The sequence below is a fragment of the Eucalyptus grandis genome, chromosome 5 (genome assembly GCF_016545825.1).
Source record: "Eucalyptus grandis isolate ANBG69807.140 chromosome 5, ASM1654582v1, whole genome shotgun sequence".
Lineage (NCBI taxonomy): Eukaryota > Viridiplantae > Streptophyta > Magnoliopsida > Myrtales > Myrtaceae > Eucalyptus > Eucalyptus grandis.
Genome location: NC_052616.1, coordinates 6,684,683 through 6,711,624, shown reverse-complemented (window position 1 = coordinate 6,711,624; position 26,942 = coordinate 6,684,683). Strand labels below are relative to the sequence as shown.

General features: G+C 39.5%; 3 protein-coding genes and 1 pseudogene across 4 annotated transcripts; all 4 read left to right on the top strand.

Moving 5' to 3' along the window:
- Positions 1-2,819: 2,819 nt before the first annotated feature.
- On the top strand, positions 2,820-23,977 carry LOC104428474 (annotated as a pseudogene).
- On the top strand, positions 3,590-4,606 carry LOC120293527 (probable sodium/metabolite cotransporter BASS6, chloroplastic). The gene is made up of 4 exons (XM_039313137.1): positions 3,590-3,696; positions 3,780-3,975; positions 4,049-4,285; positions 4,376-4,606. The coding sequence occupies exons 2-4, from the start codon at positions 3,936-3,938 to the stop codon at positions 4,468-4,470; spliced, it is 372 nt and encodes a 123-aa protein (XP_039169071.1). The 5' UTR covers positions 3,590-3,696; positions 3,780-3,935; the 3' UTR covers positions 4,471-4,606.
- Positions 15,596-18,402, top strand: LOC104443747 (probable sodium/metabolite cotransporter BASS5, chloroplastic). 2 transcript variants are annotated; one of them, XM_010057263.3, is made up of 9 exons: positions 15,596-15,836; positions 15,956-15,988; positions 16,131-16,231; positions 16,356-16,489; positions 16,573-16,766; positions 16,840-17,092; positions 17,167-17,420; positions 17,503-17,585; positions 18,093-18,402. In XM_010057263.3, the coding sequence occupies exons 1-9, from the start codon at positions 15,710-15,712 to the stop codon at positions 18,162-18,164; spliced, it is 1,251 nt and encodes a 416-aa protein (XP_010055565.2). In that variant the 5' UTR covers positions 15,596-15,709; the 3' UTR covers positions 18,165-18,402. The 2 variants fall into 2 exon arrangements, with proteins under 2 accessions (XP_010055565.2, XP_010055568.2); XM_010057266.3 differs by lacking the exon at positions 15,956-15,988.
- Positions 23,978-25,564: 1,587 nt separating the features above from the next.
- LOC120293526 lies at positions 25,565-26,936 on the top strand. Its single transcript, XM_039313136.1, has 2 exons — positions 25,565-25,978; positions 26,569-26,936. Exons 1-2 carry the CDS (start codon positions 25,614-25,616, stop codon positions 26,738-26,740), a joined length of 537 nt encoding a protein of 178 aa, XP_039169070.1. The 5' UTR covers positions 25,565-25,613; the 3' UTR covers positions 26,741-26,936.
- The last annotated feature ends 6 nt before the right edge of the window (positions 26,937-26,942 follow it).

Here is a 26,942-nt window from a genome sequence, read left to right as displayed (position 1 = left end):
GTCCAAGTTAGCATTTTGGAGTTTGCAGCTAATGGTGTTCACTTACATCGATTAGGGCAAGTTAATAAAATCATGCCAAGGACCTAGCTTTTTACGGAAACTAATAGATGAATAAGGTCATTTAAGATTGATGGGAATGAAAATCTACCTTTTCTGCTTTGCTCTTTGGAGTTCAATTGAAAGGGCTAGGCTTCGGGAGGCAACGGCGTAGGTGAATGTTCCTTTGATATCCATTATTTTAATTGAGCTCTTATCACCCATCAGAACGGTCATACAATTAGAAAAAAAGGCATGTCGCTAAACTCATGCATATCTCTTCACACATCAATTGCCCTCTTCACATTTCACAACTTACACTTTGGATCTCTCCCATCCAAAATGATTTTTTTTTTTTTTTTGGTAACCCAAAGAATCCTGTAAGTCAATAGCTGGCGAGCAAACTTTGGGGAGAGCGATTGGACCCACCATCACAGTAATCTAGGTAAGAATCCTTAACGACGCTTCTGAGATTCGAACTCCTCCCCATTGTGAAGGGGAGAGAGCCCAAGCTAGCTGTGTCCCATCCAAAATTATTCATACTACCTCATGCTCACAAAAAAAAAAAAAAATCTACTATAATCCCTCTCCCACTACTTGATACCATAGCCCAATTGCAAAGCCAGCAAGGATGTCCTCGCCCTCACCCATTGCTCACGCCCCTCTACGCACATCCCTGTCTTCGTTTGTGGGGAGATCGTTTGCAACTTGCAATAATGAGGCCGCGCGAGTTTGGTATGAGCTCGTGGCTTGCGATCGTGGAGGTCATGCAAGGTCATGCTCGAGCTCATGAGGGCTATGATTGGTCGCAAGCTATTGCGACAACCCGGCGAGTTGGCTAAGCTAGTTAGCAAAGCTTGGCCATGGTTGCCAAAATCGAGATTGTCAACCTTGACTTGGTCTAGTCTTGGACAAGCATGATGACCATCACCAAGCTTTTTAAGAGCAACGAAGACATTTGCTATTGAGAGGAAAAGACATGGAGAAAAGTATTTAAAAAGTAATAAATTTATTATATTAATACCAATTAAGTCATAAATATTTCAATTATACATAATTAGTTCTAAACATTTTTACATTGATACTGATTCAAACCATCCAGCTATTTTTGACCGAAAATTATTTATGTGGACTCCGGACATCCTTCGTGGCACAATCTCTACTAAAGTAGACATTTTTTTTGTAATTTTTTGGTTTTTTCTTCTCTTTTCTTTTCTCTACTGTTGTTGTCGCGTGAGGATTGACAAGGTCACCGGCTAACCTTCGCTGGCCACAACAGAAGCCTGTGTGACCATCATCGGCACTAGGCGATTGCGAATTACCCCTAATTTCCTTCAAGTGGGTAAGCCCAGTAATGGCCGAAGAGAGCCTTCCAATGAGCCCTCTTCCCCGCAGCGAAATGTTGGCGGTGCAGCCCTTGTCGTCACAATCAACGCCTTGGAAGGACCCATCTCAGGGATGGCCATTTAGGGTTTGTGATGAAAGGTACTCGCTTTCTAGTTATAGGCTGGTTTCGTGTCCACAAGAGCTCTCAATTGCGCTCATTGCAGAGACAAGCACGTTGCTTTTGCACCCGAGGAAGAAAGACTTGGAAGAAGAAGAGACATTTCAGGAAGTGAAACCCATCTTGGTCCCAGATCTAGCGAGGGTTGCGATGTGCTCTCTTGCGGGCGGTGTGACCTTTGTCAACTGCTTAGGCCGAAAAAAAAAAAAAGTAACGAAAAATATAAAATTTCTAAAAAATTATTAAAATTAAAAAAAAAAAAAATTCACATCAACAATTGCCATGTCATGTGGGATGTGCAGCGTCCACATCAGCAATTTCCAAAAAATTAATAGATGGACTGAATTGATACTAATCCGAAAATGTGTAGTACTAAATTAGTATAATTAAAAGGTTTGTGATTGAACTAATATCATTATAATAGATTTATGACTTTCTAATACTTTTCGTGAAGACCCGGTGATGAATGTGTCAGATCAAGTAAGCCTCTCGAGTTGAGGAAGAAAGTGCAGGTGGATGTTGGAATGCTTTTTGGGGGACGAAAAATAGTTTGAAAGATAAAACGTGATCATTTGGGAAATTATATACATGCCAAAGATGCAACTGGAAATGCATTAAAACAAATGAAAATGGTAATTATAAGGAAGGAAAGGAATCCATTTGATAATGATATCAAAAGCAAAATCGAAGACGCTTTCAAAATCTTTCTTCGAAAAAAATCTAGAGGTTGGTCAAATATTTAAGAAAAAAGAAAAAAAAGTTACAAAATATTTTGAATTTTGCTCAGTGTGACATATTTACCATAAATTATTTTTTGTGACATAAAAAAATCTCAAAATTTGCCTATTATGATACATTTATAATACAAAAACTTCAAATTTTTATCTGTGTAACACATTTACCTCAAATTTATTTATTTGACACCAAAAAATTCAATTTTTTCTATGATATCAATTTTTTGGAGTAAATGTGTCATACAAATACAAATTTGAGATTTTTGGTATTATAGAAAAAATTTGGGGTAAGTTTTGGGTAAATATATAAATCTTTTGTATTATATAAAATTTTAAGGTAAAATGTATCATAATAACTATAAGTACTTTCTTTACCAAAAAAAAAAAAAAAAAACTATAAGTAATATAAGTAATTTTTGGGTTTTTAGTGGCTTTTATTTATTTATTTATTTATTTATTTATTTTTAAAAAGGTCAAGAAAGAGACGGCGTCACTCCTATAATTAGGCCGGCGACGGCACCAACTGCCGAGGGAACTGCAGACCAAAAGTCAAACCCATGACCTCTCTCCGGAAGCTTTGCGGTTTCTTCTTCCCCGCTCGCGCTCGCTGTCGGCGTTCCCGAAACACCTCTCGAGGGACGAAGCCATGAGCTCGATCTCGACGCGCTTGTGGGCCCAATCCACTCTCTTCGCCTACTGCGGCTGCAGCCCGGGTGCGTTGCGCGCGCGGAAGCTGCGTCGAGTCCCGACTCTGCCGCGGAACTCTCCTCTTTCGGCCTCGAGTAAGCGTGCTCTTTCTAGCGTTCTTCCGCGCGTCTTGCGGGTCGTACGCTCGTCTCTGGTTTCTGGGTCCACAATGCGATGGTCTGACTCGATTCTTTTCTTTTGGGTCGCCTAGGGTTTGCGGCGTCGCTATATCCGGTCCGTCCAGGTGCCTCTTTTGCTTCCGACAGCACAAGCTGTTTCGTTTGTTTTTGAGCTCTTGGGTCTTTTTTTTGTTTTTTTAATAACTTGGTGGTTGGTTTTATGGGTTGTTGCGTGATCCTCTTCTGGGGTAATTGGTAGTTCATAGCAGAAGACACGGCTCGAGCAAATGTAAGTCAGGGGATTTCTCTGAGCCTCTCGAGCCAGAGACGGGCCGGGAGTCGCCGGCTGAATCGATCCAGGTGCATTCAGTTCTCTAAATGGGTCTCATATTGCAGCAATGTGCACTGGCCCGTTCCATACTAGATCTTCTGTTATGTAGTTCTTTTGAGGCAGATGAGGAAACAGTCGTCTTTTTTCTCAGCTATCTGTGCCTAGGGAGCAGTTGTCTATCGTGGAGGTCTTAAAGAATTCAAATTCTTTTCTGCCTCATGTCGTACTTGCGAGTACGTTGCTGGCTCTTATATATCCGCCGTCCTTCGCTTGGTTCACCAACAGGTTGCTAAATCTTCTCCTCATACGTTTCTCGTCTATGAATTTATGTCTCGATGCTTAATGGGTTCTATCGAATCTGCTTTCAGGTACTATCCACCTGCAATCGGGTTTCTGATGTTTGCTGTGGGGATTAATTTCAGCGAGAGGGACTTTCTCGAGGCGTTTAAGAGACCAGCTGCTATTTTTGCTGTGGCTATATCGGCCAGTACATTGTGAAGCCTCTCCTTGGTTATTTCTTTGGCATGATGTCCGTAACAATGTTTTCGCTCCCAACGTCCATTGGTGAGTACTAGTCTCCCTCCCCTCTCTAAAGCCAGTGAATTGGTGATTGACTTTCTCTGAACCTCAACTTTAGGTGCTGGGAATATGCTGGTGTCTTGTGTGAGCGGGGCTCAGCTTTCTAATTATGCTACATTTCTGACTGACCCATCAATGGCTCCTCTGAGTATTGTCATGACATCATTATCTACCGCTACGGCTGTTTTTGTGACCCCTTTGTGGTCACTTCTTCTCATTGGCAAAAGGTTGCCTGTCGATGTGAAAGGAATGGTTTCCAGCATTTTGCAGATTGTTGTCGCACCCATCACTGCAGGTTTGCTCCTGAATAGGTTAAACTCTCGCCTTTGCTACATACATTTGCTTGGGAGTTTCAGTAGTTTAATATCTCATAGTTTGCTTTTAGGTTCGTCCCTTGGATTTGTAATGCCATACGACCACTTTTGCCGCTGCTCTCCGTCTTTGTGTCGGCTCTATGCGTTGGAGCACCTCTTGCGATAAATGTTGATTCCATCATGTCTTCATTGGGTTTGATGATCTCGTTACTCATAATTGCGTTTCATCTGTCCGCATTCGTCATTGGATACTTCCTTCCCAGTTTTTTCTTCCAGAAGGCTCCTGATGTAAAAGCATTGCAAAGAACACTATCTTTTGAGACAGGTGCCTCCTTTATCCATCTGTCATAAGGAAAGGGTTTTCTTTTTTCTCCCGCTTAATAGCAAGTATCGTTTGCAGGAATGCAGAGCAGCCTTCTTGCGCTCGCTCTAGCAAACAGATTCTTTCAAGATCCACTTGTGGCTGTGCCTCCAGCTATCTCTGTAAGTGAAAATATCAATTGTCAACAGAACTTTACCTTTATCCTTTTTAGTAAATTAATGTCACTCGTCTCATAGCAAACGGGAGCTAACTTCTATATTGGTTCCTGAAGATTTTAGAGTATGATCAGTTAAAAGTTCTTTCCCTTTGCGGGCCACACTAAAGCTAATCCTTTAGTAATTCGTGCGTTCATTCAAACTATATGCTTGAGGTCTCCTTATCTTTAGGCTTGACCACACTAGCCCTTTTTGCATTTAAGTGCGGACAGCATAAACACCCCTGAAAACAGGGGAGGTCAAGTTAGCTTGTGGAGCAATCTAGAATTTTTTTCTTTGTCGATTCCTTTTCATGAGAGGTTTTCTTCTGTATTATCGTACTGAATGCAACTGTGTCCACGGAATAATTCTGTAGCCAATTAAAAGTCATGCTTTTCTCGCGTCCCTCTTTGATCAAAGAATTCCTGCAGCCTGCATTTCTAATGATGCGTGCAGACATTTGAGGAGCGACCTTTCCTTTTTTCCTATGGCGTGCAGACTGCGATGATGTCTTTGATGGGCTTCTCCCTCGTCATGGTTTGGGCTCGGGGAAGGGCGACCGGCCAGTGAAGCAGATCTTCCTCGGAAATGCTCACCATGATTTCGACTTTGATCCTTCAGTTTGCAGGCTTGGATGGCAATCTCATCGACTTCTGGAGCTTGCGCATAGGAAAAAGACAGATAAATATTTAACATGAAAGTAATGATACTAGAGTATTCTTACCCCTAAATTCTCTAAAGAACTTAATTGAAGAAATTCCAACATCTCTAATAAGCATTCATGGCATAACAGACAATCCAGTTTGCAATTTCGTATAGATTTTCGACAAAATATTAGTAGAGTTGGAAGAGAATATATAAATTCTACTCTAAAAAATATTTCATGTCCAAAATGCATGTGCTGATCTTAGCAACACATCTATGTGAAGTGGATAAATTGTCCCAACAATCCATAAAGCCGACCCATGCCATAAGCGTGATTTAAGCTTTTTCATGGATTATATGAATTTTTCCTTCCGTGTTTAACATCAATATTAACAATGAATAAATTGCTGCAAATGCTAAAATCAACCACATGATGAACATGACAAGTTTGGTTCATGTCTGCCTCTTTAAGGATATGCTTATGAGAATTGTAAATGTAGTATCAAGTGTTGTAAAATATTGCGTTGCGAATATATAATAGAGAAGAGATTGAGAAGAGAAAGCAAGTGAACACTAGATATAGTAGAAAAAATCAAATATTTTACTGTATTGTGATTGTTGTTCTAATAGTTGTATTGTACATCAAAACTAAACTCCTATTTATTGGAGAAGACCCAAAAGATTCTTCCAATGTATCATTTATGGGTCCAATGGAATTCATAGGTATAGGAAGAAGCCCTTAATATCAATATATCGAATGATACATGTACTAGATAGGGGAGATGGACATTCATTGTATAGAAAGATATACTTAGAAAGTATGATACAAATGTATCACAATAAGTACATTAGATAAGATGAATATAATGAATATTCATTCATGTATCTCATTCATTCATATATTTCATAACACTCCCCCTTGAATATTCATCATATTCATTACGAATGTGCATCGAATAATACTGCCTCATTAAAAACCTTAAGCCGGAAAAATCCAATGGGATAAAAACCGGACAAAAGGGAAAAAGAGTGTAAAGCACAAAAGTTATGATCTCTCCCTTTTATGGATGCATTAATTGCCTCGTTAAAAACTTTAAGCCGAAAAAACCCTATGAGAAAAAACTTGACATAAAGAAAAAAGAGTGCAATGCATATATAGCTACTCCTAGGGCTAATCATTATTGCATCTTGTGAACTTGCCGTATATCAATGCTGCAATACATAGTTCATAATATCTCTCCCTCAATAGAGCCATATAACCACTTATGAGGCTAATCAATCTTGTATTTTTCCTTAATTAGGTACTCACTTAGGCGTTGATACCACATGCAACCGGATTACTTTAACTCGTGCAAGGATCTTTGCAATTTTATTGAGAATAAATTGCAGGGAGTGCATTCTTCAGGCATTTTGAATTCCTCAGGAATTTTCATATAAATATCAGAGTCTAATGAGCCATATAAATATGTCGTCACAACGTCCATAAGATGTATTTCCAATATTTCAAAGATTGCTAGGCTAATGAGAAAACGAAATGTAATCATATCCATCACATGTGAATATGTCTCATTATAATCAATCTTCTCTGGGAGAATCCTTGGACAACAAGTCGGGCTTTATACCAGACAATCTCGTTTTTCTCATTTCGTTTTCGGATAAATATCTATTTATATCCAACGGGTTTTACATTATCGGGAATACGAGTTATAGGTCCAAAAATCTCTTGATTAGTTAGGGAAGCTAATTCAGCTTTAATTGCCTCCTCCCACTTAGGCAAATCTTACTTTTGACGACATTCAATAATAGATTGCGGTTCACAATCATCATCTATAATTTTATGAGCAATTGAGAATGCATTAATTGTCTCGTTAAAAACTTTAAGCCGGAAAAATCCTATGGGAAAAAACCGGACATAAAGAAAAAAGAGTGCAATGCATATATAGCTACTCCTAGGGCTAATCATTATTATATCTTGTGAACTTGCCGTATATCAATGCTGCAATGCATAGTTCATAATATCTCCCCCTTAATAGAGCCATATAGCCACTTCTGGGGCTAATCAATCTTGTATTTTTCCTTAATTAGGTACTCACTTAGGTGTTGATACCACATGCAACCGGATTGCTTTTAACCCGTATAAGGATCTTTGCAATTTTATTGAGAATAAATTGCAGGGAGTGCATTCTTCAGGCATTTTGAATTCCTCAGGAATTTTCATATAAATATCAGAGTCTAATGAGTCATATAAATATGCTGTCACAACGTCCATAAGACGCATTTCCAATCTTTCAAAGATTGCTAGGCTAATAAGAAAACGAAATGTAATCATATCCATTACATGTGAATATGTCTCATTATAATCAATCCCAAGTCTCTGGGAGAATCCTTGGGCAACGAGTCAATCTTTATATCTGACAATCTCGTTTTTCTCATTTCGTTTTTGGATAAATACCCATTTATATCCAACGGGTTTTACATTATCGGGGATATGAGTTATAGGTCCAAAAACCTCTCGTTTAGTTAGGGAAGCTAATTCAGCTTTAATTGCTTCCTCCCATTTAGGCCAATCTTGCCTTTGACGACATTTAATAATAGATTGTGGCTCACAATCATCATCTATAATTTTATGAGCAACTGAGAATGCATTAATTGCCTCGTTAAAAACTTTAAGCCGGAAAAAACCCTATGGGAAAAAACCGGACATAAAGAAAAAAGAGTGCAATGCATATATAGCTACTCCTAGGGCTAATCATTATTGCATCTTGTGAACTTACCGTATATCAATGCTGCAATACATAGTTCATAATATCTCCCCCTCAATAGAGCCATATAGCCACTTCTGGGGCTAATCAATCTTGTATTTTTCCTTAATTAGGTACTCACTTAGGCGTTGATACCACATGTAACAAGATTGCTTTAACCCGTACAAGGATCTTTGCAATTTTATTGAGAATAAATTGCAGGGAGTGCATTCTTCAGACATTTTGAATTCCTCAGGAATTTTCATATAAATATCAGAGTCTAATGAGCCATATAAATATGCCGTCACAACGTCCATAAGACGCATTTCCAATCTTTCAAAGATTGCTAGGCTAATGAGAAAACGAAATGTAATCATATCCATCACAGGTGAATATGTCTCATTATAATCAATCCCGTGTCTCTCGGAGAATTCTTGGACAACGAGTCGGGCTTTATACTTGATAATTTCGTTTTTCTCATTTCATTTTCGGATAAATACCCATTTATATCCAACGGGTTTTACATTATCGGGGATACAAGTTATAGGTCAAAAAAATCTCTCGTTTAGTTAGGGAAGCTAATTCAGCTTTAATTGCTTCCTCCCACTTAGGCCAATATTGCCTTTGACGACATTCAATAATAGATTGCGGTTCACAATCATCATCTATAATTTTATGAACAACTGATAATGCAAAAGCATAATCAATGATGATTTTATTTCGATCACAAATTTCATTACAATATGTAATAGAATTCTCAGTATTCCCGGGGCTAGTGCTCCTTTCATGGGTTTGTGCCTCTTCAGGGGCAATAAACTCTTTGGGAGCAAACACAACGCTAGGCTCTTCTAGAGCGGATTCCTAATTCTTTTCCTTTCGCTTTTAAGAAGCAATATCTTTTGATCCTATTGGTCTACCACGCTTCAAGTGCGGGGGATTTTGATCCATTTTAGCCCGTCCTTCGAGAACAGCTATTCTAGCTGGAGCATTTGCAGCTGGAATATGATAATAATGCAAATAAACATGCAAATGTGACATTGTGCGTAGATAATAGGCAAACATGAGACCATCTACAGGATGCGTTCACTAATACCACAAAATATCAAAATGATCCACTTGATGGTTGTATTGATCCACAAATATCACCCTGAATTCTTTGCAAGAATAAAGGATATTCAAGATTAACCTTTGTTATAGAAGATTTGATAATGAGCTTTCCTTATGAGCAAGCCTCACAATTATAATCTTTGAACAACAATACCTTTATATCTTTTAAAGGGTGCTCTTTTGTATTTTGAATTATCCTACGCATCATTGAAGCACTAGGATAACCAAGGCGATCATGCCACAGTCCAAACTGATCAGGGCTTACCAATCTTCAGGATGTGATGGCGTAGGTTTCAACAGTCTTAATCATGACATAATACAAACCCATAGAAGAAGCTTCTAGCTTCTCATGGATGGTCTTCAGGCCCATCTTATAAGAGGAAATGCCAATATATTCCTTATCTTGCTCATAAATAGTCTCAATATGGTACACATTACAGCGTACATATTTGAAATTGAGCAGATTCCTTTTTGATCGAATGCTTATAAACGCATTCTCAATATGTAGGATTGTGCCATTTGGCAAAATAATTGTAGCATTCCCAAAAACCATCAATAATCAGAACAGGACCTGATATTGTATGGATTTGTGCCTTACGCAATGTCATACTTAAGAAAAAATGTTTACTACAAAATATAGTATGTGTTGTTGCACTATCAAGCAAACAAACATCTTCCTTTTTCTCAGTATTTTCCATTTGCATTTATATTGACAACTTCAAGTGTCAAGTATCATAAAAGTTGCATATTAGTTATATAGTCGAATAAAATTTCAAAAATAAATATTATATAAGGTTCATAAGCATTTCATAAAGAACAATAAAAAAAATACATTTAAAGCGAAATAACATAAAATTAAAAGTTCAAATTATCATCCACCAATCCGATTCATCAAAGTAATCGAGGTTCTCAAAGAAATCGAGACATCCAATGATGCATTTGCTACTTCAGAGCAAGAGGAGTCCCACCAACAGAGAGATTGTTGGCCTCAACAAAGTGGTTATGGCGTAGAATTGATTTCAATGGCATGAGATTCACCACGCTTGCCCGTATTTTTAAAGATGTCTGGTATAGATCAACAAAATGTTTTGGCGTACGACAGTGCGTGACCGGTGGCCACCATGCCACAAACGATGACAAATACTTTCATTAATCACCTTATTTGACTTCTTTTCTTTGCCATGATTCATACCAAAGTTTGATTTCCTAGGGCGGTTAAGGGCGCGTTTGGTAACGATTCTGTTCCCGGGAGTAGATTCTGATCAGAACTGATTCTTTTTATTCTGTTCCCAAGAACTGATTCTAAGCATTTTAGGCCATTTTGTAACTGTCCAAATTTTTTTATTCTGGAATAGAATCGCGTTTGGTACCGTGTTTATTAATTTTGTTCCAAATCTATTTCTTTTAATTTTTAAATAATTTTTTTACTTTTTTTCTTTTTTTTTTCATTTTTTCATTTTTTTTTTCTTTTCATTTTCCTTTTCTTTTTTTCCTTTTTTTCTTTTTTTCTTTTTTTTTTTTTTCCTTTTTTTTTTTTTTTTCTTCTTTTTCTCATCTTCTTCTTCTTCTTCTTCTTCTTTCCGGGCGGCGACCTCACCGGAGCGACGCCGGTCCTCGTCGGCCGAGCCTCACCGGCAGCTAGGCGAGGCTCGCCTAGCCCCGCCGGTGGCCAGGCCGGCCTCGTCGGGGTTGGGCGAGGCCTGCCAGGCCACCGGCGGGGCTGGGCGAGCCTCGCCGGTGGCCAGGCGAGCCTCGCCTGGCCACCGGTGGGGCTGGGCGTCGCGAGGCTTGCCTAGCCCTTGCCCAGCCCCGGCGAGCCTCGCCCAGCCCCGGCGAGGCCCGCCACATCCGGCGAGGCTCGCCGCCGGATCCGGGAGGCCGAGCCTCACCGGTGGGCCGGGCTTGCCTTCGACGAGCTCACCGGGACCTCGCCCCCTGGTCTAGCGAGCCTCCGGCGAGCTCGCCGGACCTCGCCCGGTCCGGCGAGCCTCCGCGAGCTCGCCGAACGGCGGGGACGGCGGCGGAGGACGATGGCGGGCGGTGGTGGACAGCGGTCGCAAGATGGCCGAAGGGAAGAAGAAAATTTCTTGATTTTGATTCTCAAATTCGTTCCCGAACAAGAATCAACTTTTTTTTTTTTTGTTCTTGATTCTATTCCTAATCTGCTCCTAACAAAAATTTTATCAAACGCGATTCTAGGCCGAAACTGATTCCGGGAACAAAGAATCAGAATTTGGCCATGTTTGGATGGTTACCAAACAAGGCCTAAATTTCTTGCCATCCCTTCTAGGATTATGTTCTTGCCTGCGCTTATAGCCCTTAAAATGGCCAGTATTTTTCTCAAAGTTAGCATGTGCTTTAGGCAATGCTTTTGAGCTAGCAGGTCTAAGAAAATGATTTTTGAGCAGCAATTCATTAGTTTGTTCGGCAGTAAAAAGCACAGAAATTAATTCAGAGTATGTGGCAAACTGATGCTGCCTGTATTGCTGTTGCAATACAATATTTGAAGCATGGAAGGTGGAGAAAGTTTTCTCTAATAATTCCGCATCAGCGAGTTTAATACCGCATAATTCAAGCCGAGAAACGATATCAAATAAAGCAAAATTATAGTTAGACACTGATTTAAAATCTTGTAGTATGAGATTTTGCCAATCATATTGTGCTTGAGGGAGGATAACAGTTTTGGTATGATCATACTTATCCTTCAACCTCCCCCACAAGATATGATGATCTCGAACGAATAAATATTGAGTCTGCAGGCTCTCATGCAAATGACGACGAATAAAAATCAGCGCATTTGCTTTATCCCTTTCATTTGAGGTTTCATCATCTGTAATTATATTAGTGAGACCTTGTCCTTGGAGGTGCATTTCCATGTCAAGGCATCAGGATAGATAATTCTTTCCACTCACTTCCAGGATGTGGAATTTGGGTTTTTCAATATTTGCCATAATCCTTGCAAAAATAAATCTTTAAATTAATTAAAAGGATTTCCAAATATCCACCGCTACTTCAGGAGCAGAAGGATATTTTTAGATTTGAAATTTTTGGCTTCGGGCAAAAAAAAAAAAAAATGAAGAATTGATAGAAGAAAATGAAGTATAAGTTGATTAATAAAAATAATACCCACCTTACAAAACTTACTTACTCAGTCGGTAGATCCTCGTGCTGATAACGTGTTGTAGAATATTGCGTTGCGAATATATAATAGATAAGAGATTGAGAAAAGAAAGCAAGTGAACACTAGAGATAGTAGAAAAAACCAGATATTTCACTGTATTGTGATTGTTGTTCTGATAGTTGTATTGTACATCAAAACTAAACTTCTATTTATAGGAGAACAAGAATGTACTTATCATTAATATCAATGTATCGAATGATACATGTACTGGATAGGGGAAATGAACGTTCATTGTATAAGGAGATGTACTTAGAAAGTATAATACAAATGTACCACAATAAGTACATTAGATAAGATGAATATAATGAATATTCATTCATGTATCTCATTCATTCATGTATTTCATAATATGCTTATGAGAATCATAATTGTAGTATCGTAGGATTATATTGTAGTTATAATTCTCATAAGCAGCATAGGAGGCAAATGTGTACCAAATCCGTTATGTTTATCATGTGGTTTGCTTTAATTTTTGTGGTAGTTACTTATTTATTGCTAATATTTATGTTGAACACCGATGGAAAAATTCATATAACCATGAAAGGCCTGAAATCATAGTTGTGGCATGGGTTGGCTTTACGGTATTCTTTTATTGGGGCGATTTATTTGCTTCATATGAAAAATGTGTTGCTAAGATCGGCACGTGCAGTGTGGACATGAAATATTTTTTAGAATATGATATATATAGTCTCTTCCAACTTTGATAACGATATTTTGTCGAAAATTGGAATTTCGTCAATAAAATTTTTCAAAGAATCTAGGGCTAAGAATACTTAAGTATTACTTATAGATCTAATTGAAGAACTTTAAACTTAGAATTAAAAAAAGTTGGTGAAGAATCCAACGCTGAAATTGGGTCAAAATTCTGAAAATCAAAATTGGGGTTCTCAAAGATAAGTGAGGGAGAGGGTTCGTACCATCCGTTGGTGAAGAGCCCTAACTCGAAAGAACGAGTGTCCCCTTGCCAATCTCGGGCTCTCAAAGCAAGTGCACAGATAGATAACACTGACAATGGATGACGGGGAACGACGGTGCCTGCGTCATCGAAGTCACCGGACTATGAGAGAGAGAGTCAATCATCCCAAAAAAGAAGCCTAGAAGAATTTACGACATTGGACTCCAATTTCATATGGAAAGCCACGTCGTATTTTAAATATAATCTAAAGTGCCATGTAGGATGAATTGTCGGATAAATTTGTAATGAAAGTGCAATTATATCCTAAAACTTATTAAATTAATGCCATCGATTTTTTCCGTTAACTCAAGTCAACTTGTTTATGGAAAATACTTGTATATCTTTATTATTATTATTATTATTATTATTATTATTATTATTATTATTATTATTGTCTTTCTCTTAGGTGATGATAATGTTACTAAAACATGAAATATAAGACAAATGATATCGTTTTTGGTCTAAATTTGATTTTTTTAATAGCAAACTTAAAAAAAAAAAAAAGAAAAAAAAATAAGGCTATCATGAGGGTTGGCAACCCTTGCTAATCGCAAGGGCTTACCTCACCATTGCCAGCCCTTCTCAATGAAGATAGGGTAGTGACTAGAGGTGAGTATAGTTTGGATTAGCGGTACCCACCTTGAAATCAAGAATGTCCACTAAGAATGAGTTCCATAAAATTAGAACCAGGATCCGCCTATTGGTTCCATAGATCCATTTGGGAATTAGACTAGATCACAATCCAGTTTATGACTGAATTAATATAATTATGATAATTTTATGACTTTTTAAATATTTTTCACGAAGACTTGATAATGGATGTCTCAGATTGAGCAAGCCTCTCAAGTTGAGGGAGAAAGTGCAAATGGATGTTGGAATTTTTTTTTTTTTTTGGGGGCAAGAATAATTTGAAAGATAAAACGAGACAATTTGGGAAATTATATAAGTGCCAAAGGTGCAATTGGAAATGCATTAAAACAAATGAAAATGGTAATTATAAGCTTCGAAAGGAAAGGAATTGATTTGATAATGGAAAAGCAAAATCAAAGACGCTTTCAAAAAAAATTTCAAAGAAGATCCACAGGTTGGTCAAAAAAAAAATTTTAAAAAAAGAGAGAAAAATTCACAAAAAATCCCAAATTTTACCTAAGAGTGACATATTGACCATAAATGATATTTTATGACATAAAAAAAAACTCAAACTTTGCCTATTAAAATGCATTTATCCTTAAAAGAAATTATGATACAAAAAATTTCATAATTTTATATATGTGACATATTTACTCTAAATTTATCTTTTATAACACTAAAAACTCCGAACTTTTTTTCTGTGATACTATTTTTTGGGGTAAAGTCGTCACATAGAAATAACTTTGGGGTTTTTTGGTGTTATGGAAAAATTTAGGGTTTTTATTGTCACAAAAAATAAATTTTAAGTAAATATATCATATAGGTATAAGTTTGGAATTTTTTGTATTATAAAAATTTTTAGGGTTAATATCTTAAAAAACTCTAAACCGGTATACTTGTGACAAATTTACCCAAAATTATTTTTTTGACCACAAAAAATCCAAAACTGGTATACCTTTGACAAATTTACCAAAAACCGGTATATTTGTGACAAATTTACCCTTTGTTGGTTTTTATTAAATTTTACCATCAAATTATTGAGTTAAATGACATGTGATAGTTGACTAGTATACCAATTTGGGATTTTACGCTCCGTTTGTCACAGTTTACAATTTTTTTTTAATTTTTTGTGGTATTAATCCAATTTAGCAAATGGTATATTTGTCACAAATTTACCAGTTTGAGGTTTTTGCAGTCAAATAAATTGTTTAGGGTAAATTTACATAAATGTACCAGTTTATAATTTTTTATGGTTAGTCGGGATAAATTTATCACAAATGTACTAGTTTGGGGTTTTTCATTATCAAAAAATAGTTTTGGGTAAATTTGTCACATGTGTACCTGTTTGGGGTTTTTCAGGTATTAACCCAAAATTTTAAGATAAAATATATCATAATAGATAATGTTTTGGGTTTTTGGTGGCTTTTATTATTAAGAAAAAGGGGGTTAAGAAAGAGACGGCGTTACTCCTACAAGTAGGCCGGCGACGGCACCAACTGCCGAGGGAACTGGAGACCAAAAGTCAAACCCACGACCTCTCTCCGGAAACTTTTTACGGTTTCTTCTTCCTCGCTCGGGCTCGCCGTGGGCATTCCCGAAACACCTCTCGAGGGACGAAGCCATCAGCTCGATGTCGACGCGCTTGCGGACCCAATCCACGCTCTTCGCCTACAGCGGCTGCAGCCCGGATGCGTCGCGCGCGCGGAAGCGGTATGGGGTCCCGACTCTGCCGCGGAACTCGCTTCTTTCGGCCTCGGGTAAGCGCGCTCTTTTCCGGCGTTCTTCTGTGTGGTCTTGCGGGTCGTATGCTCGTCTCTGGTTTCTGGGTCCACGACGCAATGGTCTGATTCGATTCTTTTCTTTTGGGGTCGCCTAGTGTTTGCGGCGTCGCTGGTTCCGGTCTGTTCAGGTGCCTCTTTTGCTTCCGACAGCACCAGCTGTTTCGCTTGTTTTTGAGTTGTTGGCTCTTGGTTTTCTTTTTCTTTTTTTTTTAATACTTGGTGGTTGGTTTTATGGGTTGTTGCGTGATCCTCTTCTGGGGTGATTGTTAGTTCATAGCAGAAGACACGGCTCGAGCAAATGTAAGTCAGGGGATTTCTCGGAGCCTCTCGAGCCAGAGACGGGCTGGGAGTCGCCGGCTGAATCGATACAGGTGCATTCAGTTCTCTAAATGTGTCTCATATTACAGCAATGTGCACTGGCCCGTTCCATATGGGATCTTCTCTTATGTGGTTCTTTTGAGGCAGATGTGGAAACCGTCGTCTGTTTTTTTTCAGCCATCTGTGCCTAGGGACCAGTTTTCTATCGTGGAGGTCTTAAAGAATTCAAATTCTTTTCTGCCTCATGTCGTACTCGCGAGTACGTTGCTGGCTCTTATATATCCGCCGTCCTTCACTTGGTTCACCAACAGGTTGCTGAATCTTCTCTTGATACGTTTCTTGGCTATGAATTTAGGTCTCGATGTTTAATGGGTTCTATCGAATCTGATTTCAGGTACTATGCACCTGCACTCGGGTTTCTGATGTTTGCTGTGGGGGTTAATTCCAGCGAGAGGGACTTTCTCGAGGCGTTTAAGAGACCAGCTGCTATTTTTGCTGGCTATATTGGCCAGTACATTGTGAAGCCTCTTCTTGGTTATTTCTTTGGCATGATGTCCGTAACAATGTTTTCGCTCCCAACGTCCATTGGTGAGTACTAGTCTCCCTCCCCTCTCTAAAGCCAGTGAATTGGTGATTGACTTTTTCTGAACCTAAACTTTAGGTGCTGGGATTATGCTGGTGTCTTGTGTGAGCGGGGCTCAGCTTTCTAATTATGCTACATTTCTGACTGACCCATCAATGGCTCCTCTGAGTATTGTCATGACATCATTATCTACCGCTACGGCTGTTTTTGTGACCCCTTTACTGTCACTTCTTCTCATTCGCAAAAGATTGCCCGTCGACGTGAAAGGAATGGTTTCCAGCATTTTGCAGATTGTCGTCACACCCATCACTGCAGGGCTGCTTCTGAATAGGTTAAACACTCGCCTTTGCTACGTACATTTGCTAGGGAGTTTCAGTAGTTTAATATCTCATAGTTTGCTTTTAGGTTCTTCCCTTGGATTTGCAATGCCATACGACCACTTTTGCCGCCGCTCTCCGTCTTTGTGACAGCTCTAGGCGTTGGAGCACCTCTTGCAATAAATGTCGATTCCATCATGTCTTCATTTGGTTTGATGATCTTGTTACTCATAATTGCATTTCATCTGTCCGCATTCGTCATTGGATACTTCCTTCCTGGTTTTTTCTTCCAAAAGGCTCCTGATGTAAAAGCATTGCAAAGAACACTATCCTTTGAGACAGGTGCCTCCTTTATCCATCCGCCATAAGAAGAGGGTTTTCTTTTTTCTTTTTTCTCCCGCTTAATAGCAAGTATCGTTTGCAGGAATGCAGAGCAGCCTTCTTGCGCTCGCTCTAGCAAACAGATTCTTTCAAGATCCACTAGTGGCTGTGCCTCCAGCTATCTCTGTAAGTGAAAATATCAATTGTCAACGGAACTTTACCTGTATCCTGTTTGGTAAATTAATGTCACTCATCTCATAGCAAACGAGAGGTAACTTCTATATTGGGTTCCTGAAGAAAGTAGAGTATGATCAGTTAAAAGTTCTTTCCCTTTGCGGGCCACACTAAAGCTAATCCTTTAGTAATTTGTGTGTTCATTCAAACTATATGCTTGAGGTCTCCTTATTTTTAGGCTCAACCACACTAGCCCTTTTTGCATTTAAGTGCTGACAGCATAAACACCCCCAAAAACAGGGGAGGTTAAGTTAGCTTGTGGAGCAATCTACAAAATTTTCCTTTGTCAATTCCTTGTCATACTGAATGCAACTGTGTCCGCGGAATAATTCTGTAGCCAAATAAAAGTCATGCTTTTCTCGCGTCCCTCTTTGATCAAAGAATTCCTGCAGCCTGCATTACTGATGATGCGTGCAGACATTTGAGGAGCGACCCTTCCTTTTCTCCTATGTTGTGCAGACTGTGATGATGTCCTTGATGGGCTTCTCCCTCGTCATGGTTTGGGCTCGGGGAAGGGCGACCGGCCAGTGAAGCAGATCTTCCTCGGAAAATTTCACCATGATTTCGTCTTTGTTCCTCCACTTTGCGGGCTTGGATGGCAATCTCATCGACTTTTCGAGCTTGCGCATAGGCAAAAGACGTACGGATAAATAACTGAGTGCAATATGAAAGTAATGATACTTGGGTATTCTTACCCCTAGATTCTTTGAAGAACTTAATTGACGGAATTCCAACATCTCTAATAAGCATTCAAGGCATAACTAGACAATCCAGTTCGCAATTTCGTATCGGTATCAAAGTTGGAAGAGAATATATAAATTCTATTGTAAAAATATTTTATGTCTAAAATGCACGTAATGGTCTCAGCAATACATCTTTCATATGAAGCAAATAAATTGTCCCAACAATCCATAAAGTCAATTTATACCATAACTGCGATTTCAGCTTTTTCATGGGTTATTGAAATTTTTCCTTTAGCGTTCAACATTAATGTTAAGAATGAATAAATTGCTGTCGCAAAAATAAAAACCAACCACATCATAAATATGACGGGTCTGGTCCATGTCTGCCTCTTTAAGTATATGCTTATGAGAATTGTAATCGAGTATAGTGGGAGTATACTATAGTTGTAGTTCTCATAAGCGGCATAGCCTTGAGGAGGTAGATCTGCACCAAAGTTGTTATGTTTATCATGTGGTTTGTTTTAATTTTTGTAGTGGCAACTTACTCATTGCTAATATTGATGTTGAATGTTGATGGAAAAATTCATATAACTCATGAAAGACCTAGAATCGCAGTTGTGGCATGGGTCGGCTTTATGGGTATTATTTTATTGGGGCAATTTATCTACTTCATATGAAAAATGTGTTGCTAAGACTAGCATGTGCATTAGAAGTTGATGAAATGTTTATGACTTAATTGGCAAAGTTGAAAGATTTAGGACTAAATTGGCAAAAGTGCAATAGGTTTAGGACTTGGTAAATGAGGTTTATTATCCTTCGCTCTCAACTAATTTTCCATGTTTATGCTTTTACACTTTCCCAGTTTCTCTATGGTAATTTATTTTTATATGTTCTTTTTCTTTCGAATAAGTGATTACTTCAGAGGCGAATGATGCTTTACATTGCTCTTATTCAGGTGGCCCAGGAAATGTGAAGTCCGGTAGGCCGTGGTTTTAGTTTTTGAAATATCGTCAAGACAACTTTAGAAAAACGAATGTAAAATTTCATGATTATTTTTATTGCTATTTTTATTTGATACATTGTCCTCACCTAAGTAGTATCGATACCAATATGCGACACGTGACTCGAATGATACGATGACACGTTGTTTTTAAAAAAATATAGAATTCTGACACGTTGAGTAATGTTGTATATAAATGTATATTTTATCATTTTTACGATTATTGATTCAAACTCACAAATAAATAAATAAATAAATAAGCCTAGAATGAATTTATACTAAAAACATTAATCCACTATTTATTAATATTTTTTATTGTTTCAACTCCATTCTAATAATCCATAAAATTTGAAAAGAAAAAAAAATTCACATTCTAGACTTGCGTGTCGAAATATCGGAATAGAAGAGAAAAAACACGGGGGTGAGTTGTATATCGGAGGAAGTGAAAGTCAGAAGATAAGATTATATTTGTTTTGACTGAGAAAGCAAGTAAATAAATTATTAGAATGAACAAAAAGTAAGGAGGTAAATTCTATTATGCAACCAAGAGACAAAATTAGTTACTATTGCCAAATACTATATATTGGTCGAAAAAGTACAAAATAATTAAGTGATTGAGCTGGAATTTCTTTTTTCTTTTTAAAAATATATATATCGGTGTTTCTACGCTGGGAATTAGAACTGGATCGATACTCACCAATTCTAGTAAATTAGAATCGAGAACCAAATTGATCCCCATGAGAACTACCAGTTCCAGACCTATCCCGTCCAGTTTCCAATGGTTCCCGATTTCTTTGCACACCCCTATTGGTAGTGGATGTGTCGGATCAAGCAAGCCACTTGGGCCTAGAGAGAGTGCGAGTGGATGTTGGATTTTTTATTTTTTATTTTTTTGGGTGAGAATAGTTTGTAAGATAAAATGAGACAATTTGGGAAATGAAAATACGTGTGGAAGATGCATGAAAACAAATAAAAAATGGTAATTATAAGTTTCGAGAGGAAAGGAGTCTTTTTGATAATGATGTGAAAAGCAAAATCGAAGATACTTTCAAAAAAAATTTCCGAAGAAGAATCTACAGGTTGGTCAAATAATTTAAAAAAAAAAAACCGGTTAAAAAAGAGATGACGTCACTCCAATAAGTAGGCCGGCGACGGCACCAACCGTCGAACGAAGTGGACCCCAAAAGCCAAACCCACGACCTCTCTTGAAGTTTTAAGGTTTCTTCTTCTCGCTCGCGCTCGCCATCGGCGGTTCCTGAAAACCTCTCGAGGCGCGAAGCCATGAGCTTAATCTCGACGCGCTTGCGGATCCAATCCACGGCTCCAGCAAGTGCAGGTCAGGGGATTTCTCGGAGCCTCCCGAGCCAGAGCCAGAACCAGAGCCAGGTCGGGAGTCGCCGGCTTAATCGATCCAGGTTCATTCAGTTCTCTAAATGTGTCTCATATTGCAGCAATGTGCACTGGCCGTTCCATCCTGGATCTTCTGTTATGTAGTTCTTTCGAGGCGGATGTGAAAACCACTGTTACAGCAGATGCTCGGTGTCTTTTTTTTTTCCCCAGCCATCTGTGCCTAGGGAGCAGTTTTCTATCGTGGAGGTCTTAAAAAAATCAAATTGTTTTGTGCCTCATGTCGTTCTCGCGGGTACGTTGCTGGCTCTTATATATCCGCCGTCCTTCACTTGGTTCACCATCAGGTTGCTAGATCTTCTCCAGATACCTTTCTGGGCTATAAATTTGTATCTCGATTCTTAATGGGTTCTATCGAATCTGCTTTCAGGTACTATGCACCTGCACTCGGGTTTCGGATGTTTGCTGTGAGGGTTAATTCCAGCGAGAGGGACTTTCTCGAAGCGTTTAGGAGACCAGCTGCTATTTTTGCTGGCTATATCGGCCAGTACATTGTGAAGCCTCTTCTTGGTTTTTTCTTTGGCATGATGTCCGTAACAATGTTTTCGCTCCCAACGTCCATTGGTGAGTACTAGTCTCCCTTCCTTCTCTAAAGCCAGTAAATTGGTGATTGACTTTCTCTGAACCTAAACTTTAGGTGCTGGGATTATGCTGGTGTCTTGTGTGAGCGGGGCTCAGCTTTCTAATTATGCTACATTTCTGACTGACGCATCAATGGCTCCTCCGAGTATTGTCATGACATCATTATCTACTGCTACGGCTGTTTCTGTGACCCCTTTGTTGTCACTTCTTCTCATTGGCAAAAGATTGCCTACCGATGTGAAAGGAATGGTTTCCAGCATTTTGCAGATTGTCGTCGCACCCATCACTGCAGGGTTGCTTCTGAATAGGTTAAACTCTCGCTTTTGCTACATACATTTGCCAGGGAGTTTCAGTAGTTTAATATCTCATAGTTTGCTTTCAGGTTCTTCCCTTGGATTCGTAATGCCATACGACCACTTTTGCTGCCGCTCTCCGTCTTTGCTTGCGATAAACGTCGATTCCATCATGTCTTCATCTGGTTTGATGATCTTGTTACTCATAATTGCATTTCATCTGTCTGCATTCGTCATTGGATACTTCTTCTTCCAGAAGGCTCCTGTTGTGAAAGCATTGCAAAGAACACTATCCTTTGAGACAGGTGCCTTCTCTATCCATCCGTCATAAGAAGAGGGTTTTCTTTTTTCTCCCGCTTAATAGCAAGTATCGTTTGCAGGAATGCAGAGCAGCCTTCTCGCGCTCGCTCTAGCAAACAGATTCTTCCAAGATCCACTTGTGGCTGTGCCTCCAGCTATCTCTGTAAGTGAAAATATCATTTGTCAACGGAACTTTATTTTTATCCTTTTTGGTAAATTAATGTCGCTCGTCTCATAGCAAATGGGAGCTAACTTCTATATTGGTTCCTGAAGAATGTAGAGTATGATCAGTTAAAAGTTCTTTCCTTTTGCGGGCCACACTAAAAGCTAATACTTTAGTAATTTGTGTGTTCATTCAAACTATATGCTTGAGGTCTCCTTATTTTTAGGCTCGACTACACTAGCCCTTTTCGCATTCGAGTGCCGACAGCATAAACCACCCCCTGAAAACAGGGGGGGTCAAGTTAGCTTGTGGAGAAATCTAGAATTTTTTCTTTGTCAATTCCTTTTCATGACAGATTTTCTTCTATATTATCATTCTGAATGTGACTGTATCCGAGGAATAATTAAGTAGCGAATTAAAAGTCATGCTTTTGTCGCGTCCTCTTTGATCAAAGAATTCCCACAGCCCGCGATGACGTCTTTGATGGCCTTCTCCCTTGTCATGCTCTGGGCTCGGAGAAGGGCGACCGGCCAGCGAAGCAGATCTTCCTTGGAAAATGCTCACCATAATCGACTTTGATCCTCCAGTTTGCAGGCTTGGATGGCAATCTCATCGACTTTTAGAGCTTGCGCATAGGAGAAAGACATACAGAGGGCGGCGATCCTTGCTTACGTGGAATAGTCTATGTCCATAATGCACGTGCTGGTCTTAGCAACACATTTTCCATATGAAGTAGATAAATTCCCTCAACAAAAGAACACCCATGAATCCAGCACACGTCACAACTGCCATTCCAACACTTTTATATATCAATTTTTCCATTCGTGTTCAACATCAATATTAGTAATGAATGAGTTGTTGCCACAAAAACTTGAGCCAACCATATGGTGAATTTGGTGCACATCCTCCTCCTTAGAGATATGCCGCTTATGAGAATTATAATTGTGGTATTCGCAAGAGTATACTATAATTATAATTCTTATAAGTGGCGTAGCCTTAACGAGGTGGGTGCGCACCAAACTCACCATGTTTATCATGTAGTTGGCTCAAGTTTTTGTGGCAGCAACTTATTCATTACTAATATTGATGTTGAACACGAATGGAAAAATTGATATAAACCATGAAAGTGCTGGAATGGTAGTTGTGGCATGGGCTGGGTTTATGGGTGTTCTTTTGTTGAGGGAATTTATCAATGTGACGACTCAGACCCAGACCCGGGGTAGTACGGAGGGATGGATTAAGATCGCCTTGACAGTACGCGGGCAAGGCTATCTCCCGTCCCACATTGCTTCGGCCAAGGCTATCTCTCGTCCCACATCGCTTAAGGGAAGTCCTGGGCTAGCTTATAAGGTTTGGGTGTCTCTAACTATACATACGCGTTCTGAGCCTGCGGGTAGAGGAAACAAAACCTTAAGGGAGGCTGCGCTACTCTAATGGTGGGTATACGGTGCGGACGTGCCTTTGCCCCTAAACCGTGAGGACACTAATATGGTATAGTGGGCTACTTCGAGAAGAACAAAATATGTGCTGCTTCAAGAAGAACAAAACCAGAAGAACAAAGAGAAGACCAAAACCGTGGAGACTCACAGTAGATAGTATGGGCTGCTTCAAGAAGAACAAAATCGACAGTGGAGACTCGAGACCCACAGTAGATAGTATGGGCTGCTTCAAGAATAACAAAATCGACAGTGGAGACTCGGGTCCTTACAGATGATATGTGCTGGAACAAAACCGTGATGACTTATTAGTATCCAAAGCGGACTATATGTATACAATAGAGACTCGGGTCCTTACAGATGATATATTGCCAAGACCAGCACGCGCATTATGGACATGGAATATTTTTTAGAATAAGATTTAATTTTCTTCCAACTTTGATACCAATATTAATGAAAAATGCTAATGTCTCTTTTTTTTTTTTTTTATTTTTTTATTTCTCTTATGTGATGGTAACATGATTAAAACATAAAATATAAGACAAAAACTAGATTGCTTTGTTTAAATTTGATTTTTAAAACAAATATTTTTTAAATTATATTAAAAATAAGCAAACTTACAAAAATACAAAAAAAGAAAAAATATCAAGATTGTCCTTGCCACCACCGTTGCCCATGAGTGGGGATGGTTGGTGGGGTTTGTTTGGCCCCAACCAAAGGTAGACAACCCTCACCCATTGCAAGTGAGGGATGCCTCACCATTGGCAGCCCTTCTCAACGAAAGCGGGTAGCGATGTGCTGTGCAGTTTTCTTCACCCTTCTTTTCCTTTTTTGAATTATTTTTTAAAATTTTCCTACTTTTTAATATACTATAAATAAAATTTGTATTAAAAACTCACATTTGAACCAAAATGACATCATTTTACTCACATTAGCACCATAGAAGATAGTGAAAATAAATTTCTAAAAAATCCACCTCATCAACTTTTGTTAGTCGAATTGAATGAAGTTAATGAAAATGTTTGATTGCACCAATTCATTTTTTTGAAAGATTTACTAATCAATTACATTTTCATCACAAATTTTTAAATATCTAGTATACTTATAAAAGAAAGGAAAATTCCAAAAATGATCTAAAATGTCCTCATTTTTTCAAATAAAAACCCAAAATGAATTTTATTTCAAATAAGGACTTTTTTTTTTTGTCGCCATACTCTATTCCTACTCTACACTCACTCTCAAACTTTTAACTCTCAAACTTTTGCCCTACCTTCTGCAGGGCGTGAGTCAAAACCCACTCAAACTTACGCGTCCTCACCCCTATCCCCCCGAGAAGATGAGTATTTGAACCCCTCACCTCCCCATTCTATATTAGAAGGGTGGCCGCTGGGGTGAATCCCAGTGATGGCATTTCAAGTTTTTGGCAAATAAGGACTTGAAATGCCATCACTTTCTCAAATAAGGGCATGACTTTTCAGTGATCAAGAGTATTTTCATTATTTGCCCTTTTCTTTTCTATTTTCTGTTTTTTTCTTCCTTCTTCATCAATGGTCGACCAACCACCAACGATGCTTACAGAGGACAGGGGAGGGTTGCCCTCACCCAATCTGGTGAGGGTGGCTTCGCCTTAGGGGAGGCCGGCCCTCGTAGCCATCAACAAGGTCAGCCCTCACCCGCTGCCAACGAGGGTCTGCCGGCCCTAAGCAAGATTAACCCTCACTAGATGCGGTGAAGATGGCCTCACTCTAGCTAGCGAGGATTTCAAAGCCCTTGCCGACCCTTCCCAAAGGTCGACAAGGGTCGCCAACCCTCATTAGCCTTTGCCAGTTGACACCGAAAAAGAAAAGAGAAACAAGAAAAAAGGATTTGGACAAAAACACCGTTGATTAATTGGAAAATTTAGCTAATTGGTGATTGGCAAGATAATGTCCTAATTTAAAATAATAACAATCGTTTTATGCTCTTATTTAAAATAATCACTTCGGAGAAAATAAAGACATTTTAACTGTATTTAAAAAAATTACTTTAAAAAAAAAAAAAAAACCAGCCGTACAGTTCCCAAAGTGCCCAGAACTAGAGTACTTCCCCGCACTCTCTTCTCCGTCTTCCCGAAGCGATGATGGCGAAACCAATCGCTGCTCCTCTCGCTCTCGCCCGCCTACCTTCTCCGCCCCGCCGCCCTCTCGTCCCTCCCCGCTCCGCCGCATTCCTCGCCTCTTCGCCTCCTCGCCAGGACCGCCCCCTCCCCGAGCCCTCCCGGGGCCACCGCGCGAGGCTCGCCGGCGGCCGCGGCGGCGAGCCTGCTCGGAGTAGCCGCCGCCGCCGGCTGTTGCTGCTGCTGCTTGGCCCTGTCGCTGGCGGGCCCCGCGTCGGCCGCCGCCGAGACGGCCGCGCTCGTCGGTCCTTCCTCCAGCTCGCCGAGCCCGCCAACGCGCTGTCCTTGCCTACCTGGGTCGTCCACGTCTCCAGCGTCGTCGAATGGTACGTTGCATCGGATTGTACTGTGCCGATTTTGGTCGTGCGTTTGTGCCGAGTTCGGAGCTGCTTGAGCAGGCTTCGTTTGTCAGATTTTCTTGCTTCTGGCTTTTGAAATTGGCATGACGAGCTCTTGGCCAGCATTAAAACTTGGAAGCGAGTGCCGTGAATAGAGGCGGCTCGGCCCAAGCTTTGGGCTTTCGGAGGCAGCGGCTCGGCATGATTGTAGAGAATGTCGAAATTGTCTTCGATCGTGCACTGTGCAATTGCGACATGCTTCTGCCCTCTTAGGCGAAGGAAAGGAGAGAATTTTGAAAGCCCGTGATTTCGAAACGCGATGTTCTTATAATTATTCTAAGTTGTATCGTTTGCCTATGCCTAATCTTGGAATTGAATGCTTTGTCATCATTGCTGTTGATCCTTAGTATTTACAGGAGATATGAAGAAAATGCAACTTAACTGAACTGATTACAGTCTGTTTATGTGGACAAACTTGTTGCATTGCTTTTATTGTTTCAATTATGTGTCGTTTGAAATTAGTCGCTTTCGTGTTCCAGTTAATAGAATCGCTGATATTTCGTTCGATCTGTCTCTAGGATCACAGCTATGGCATTGGTGTGGCAATATGGAGAAGTGTCTGGATACGAGTCCTGGAAAGGTCTTTCCTGGGGTATGGTGAGTGACTTTGATACCCTGTGCAGGACTGTCTTTTGCGGTTTGTCTACTGAAAGACACTCTGTTAATACAAACTTAGACGAATTTTCATGAGCCAAGTTCAACTGGTTGCTAAAAGTGTCATGAGGTGTGGTCCTTATTGTAGCAACCACACGCTATACAGATTTTGTCTCAGGGCTATGAACACGAGACAAGAAAGGTATAAAAAATCCTATCTATATCAAGGAACTTGCTTTTTTTTTCTCATTTTTGTTAAGCTTGTTCTTTGTAGCTACCAAAATCTGATTTACTTTTC

Excerpts from the sequence above, each read along its gene's own strand:
- LOC120293527 (XM_039313137.1), top strand. The coding sequence starts at position 3,936 with ATGATGTCCGTAACAATGTTTTCGCTCCCAACGTCCATTG. Across the intron at positions 3,976-4,048 it reads TTCGCTCCCAACGTCCATTG|GTGCTGGGAATATGCTGGTG; the intron begins GTGAGTACTAGT and ends CCTCAACTTTAG. Across the intron at positions 4,286-4,375 it reads TGTCGCACCCATCACTGCAG|GTTCGTCCCTTGGATTTGTA; the intron begins GTTTGCTCCTGA and ends GTTTGCTTTTAG.
- LOC104443747 (XM_010057263.3), top strand. The coding sequence starts at position 15,710 with ATGTCGACGCGCTTGCGGACCCAATCCACGCTCTTCGCCTACAGCGGC. Across the intron at positions 16,232-16,355 it reads CGCCGGCTGAATCGATACAG|CCATCTGTGCCTAGGGACCA; the intron begins GTGCATTCAGTT and ends GTTTTTTTTCAG. Across the intron at positions 16,490-16,572 it reads TTCACTTGGTTCACCAACAG|GTACTATGCACCTGCACTCG; the intron begins GTTGCTGAATCT and ends ATCTGATTTCAG.
- LOC120293526 (XM_039313136.1), top strand. The coding sequence starts at position 25,614 with ATGATGGCGAAACCAATCGCTGCTCCTCTCGCTCTCGCCCGCCTACCT. Across the intron at positions 25,979-26,568 it reads GTCTCCAGCGTCGTCGAATG|GATCACAGCTATGGCATTGG; the intron begins GTACGTTGCATC and ends ATCTGTCTCTAG.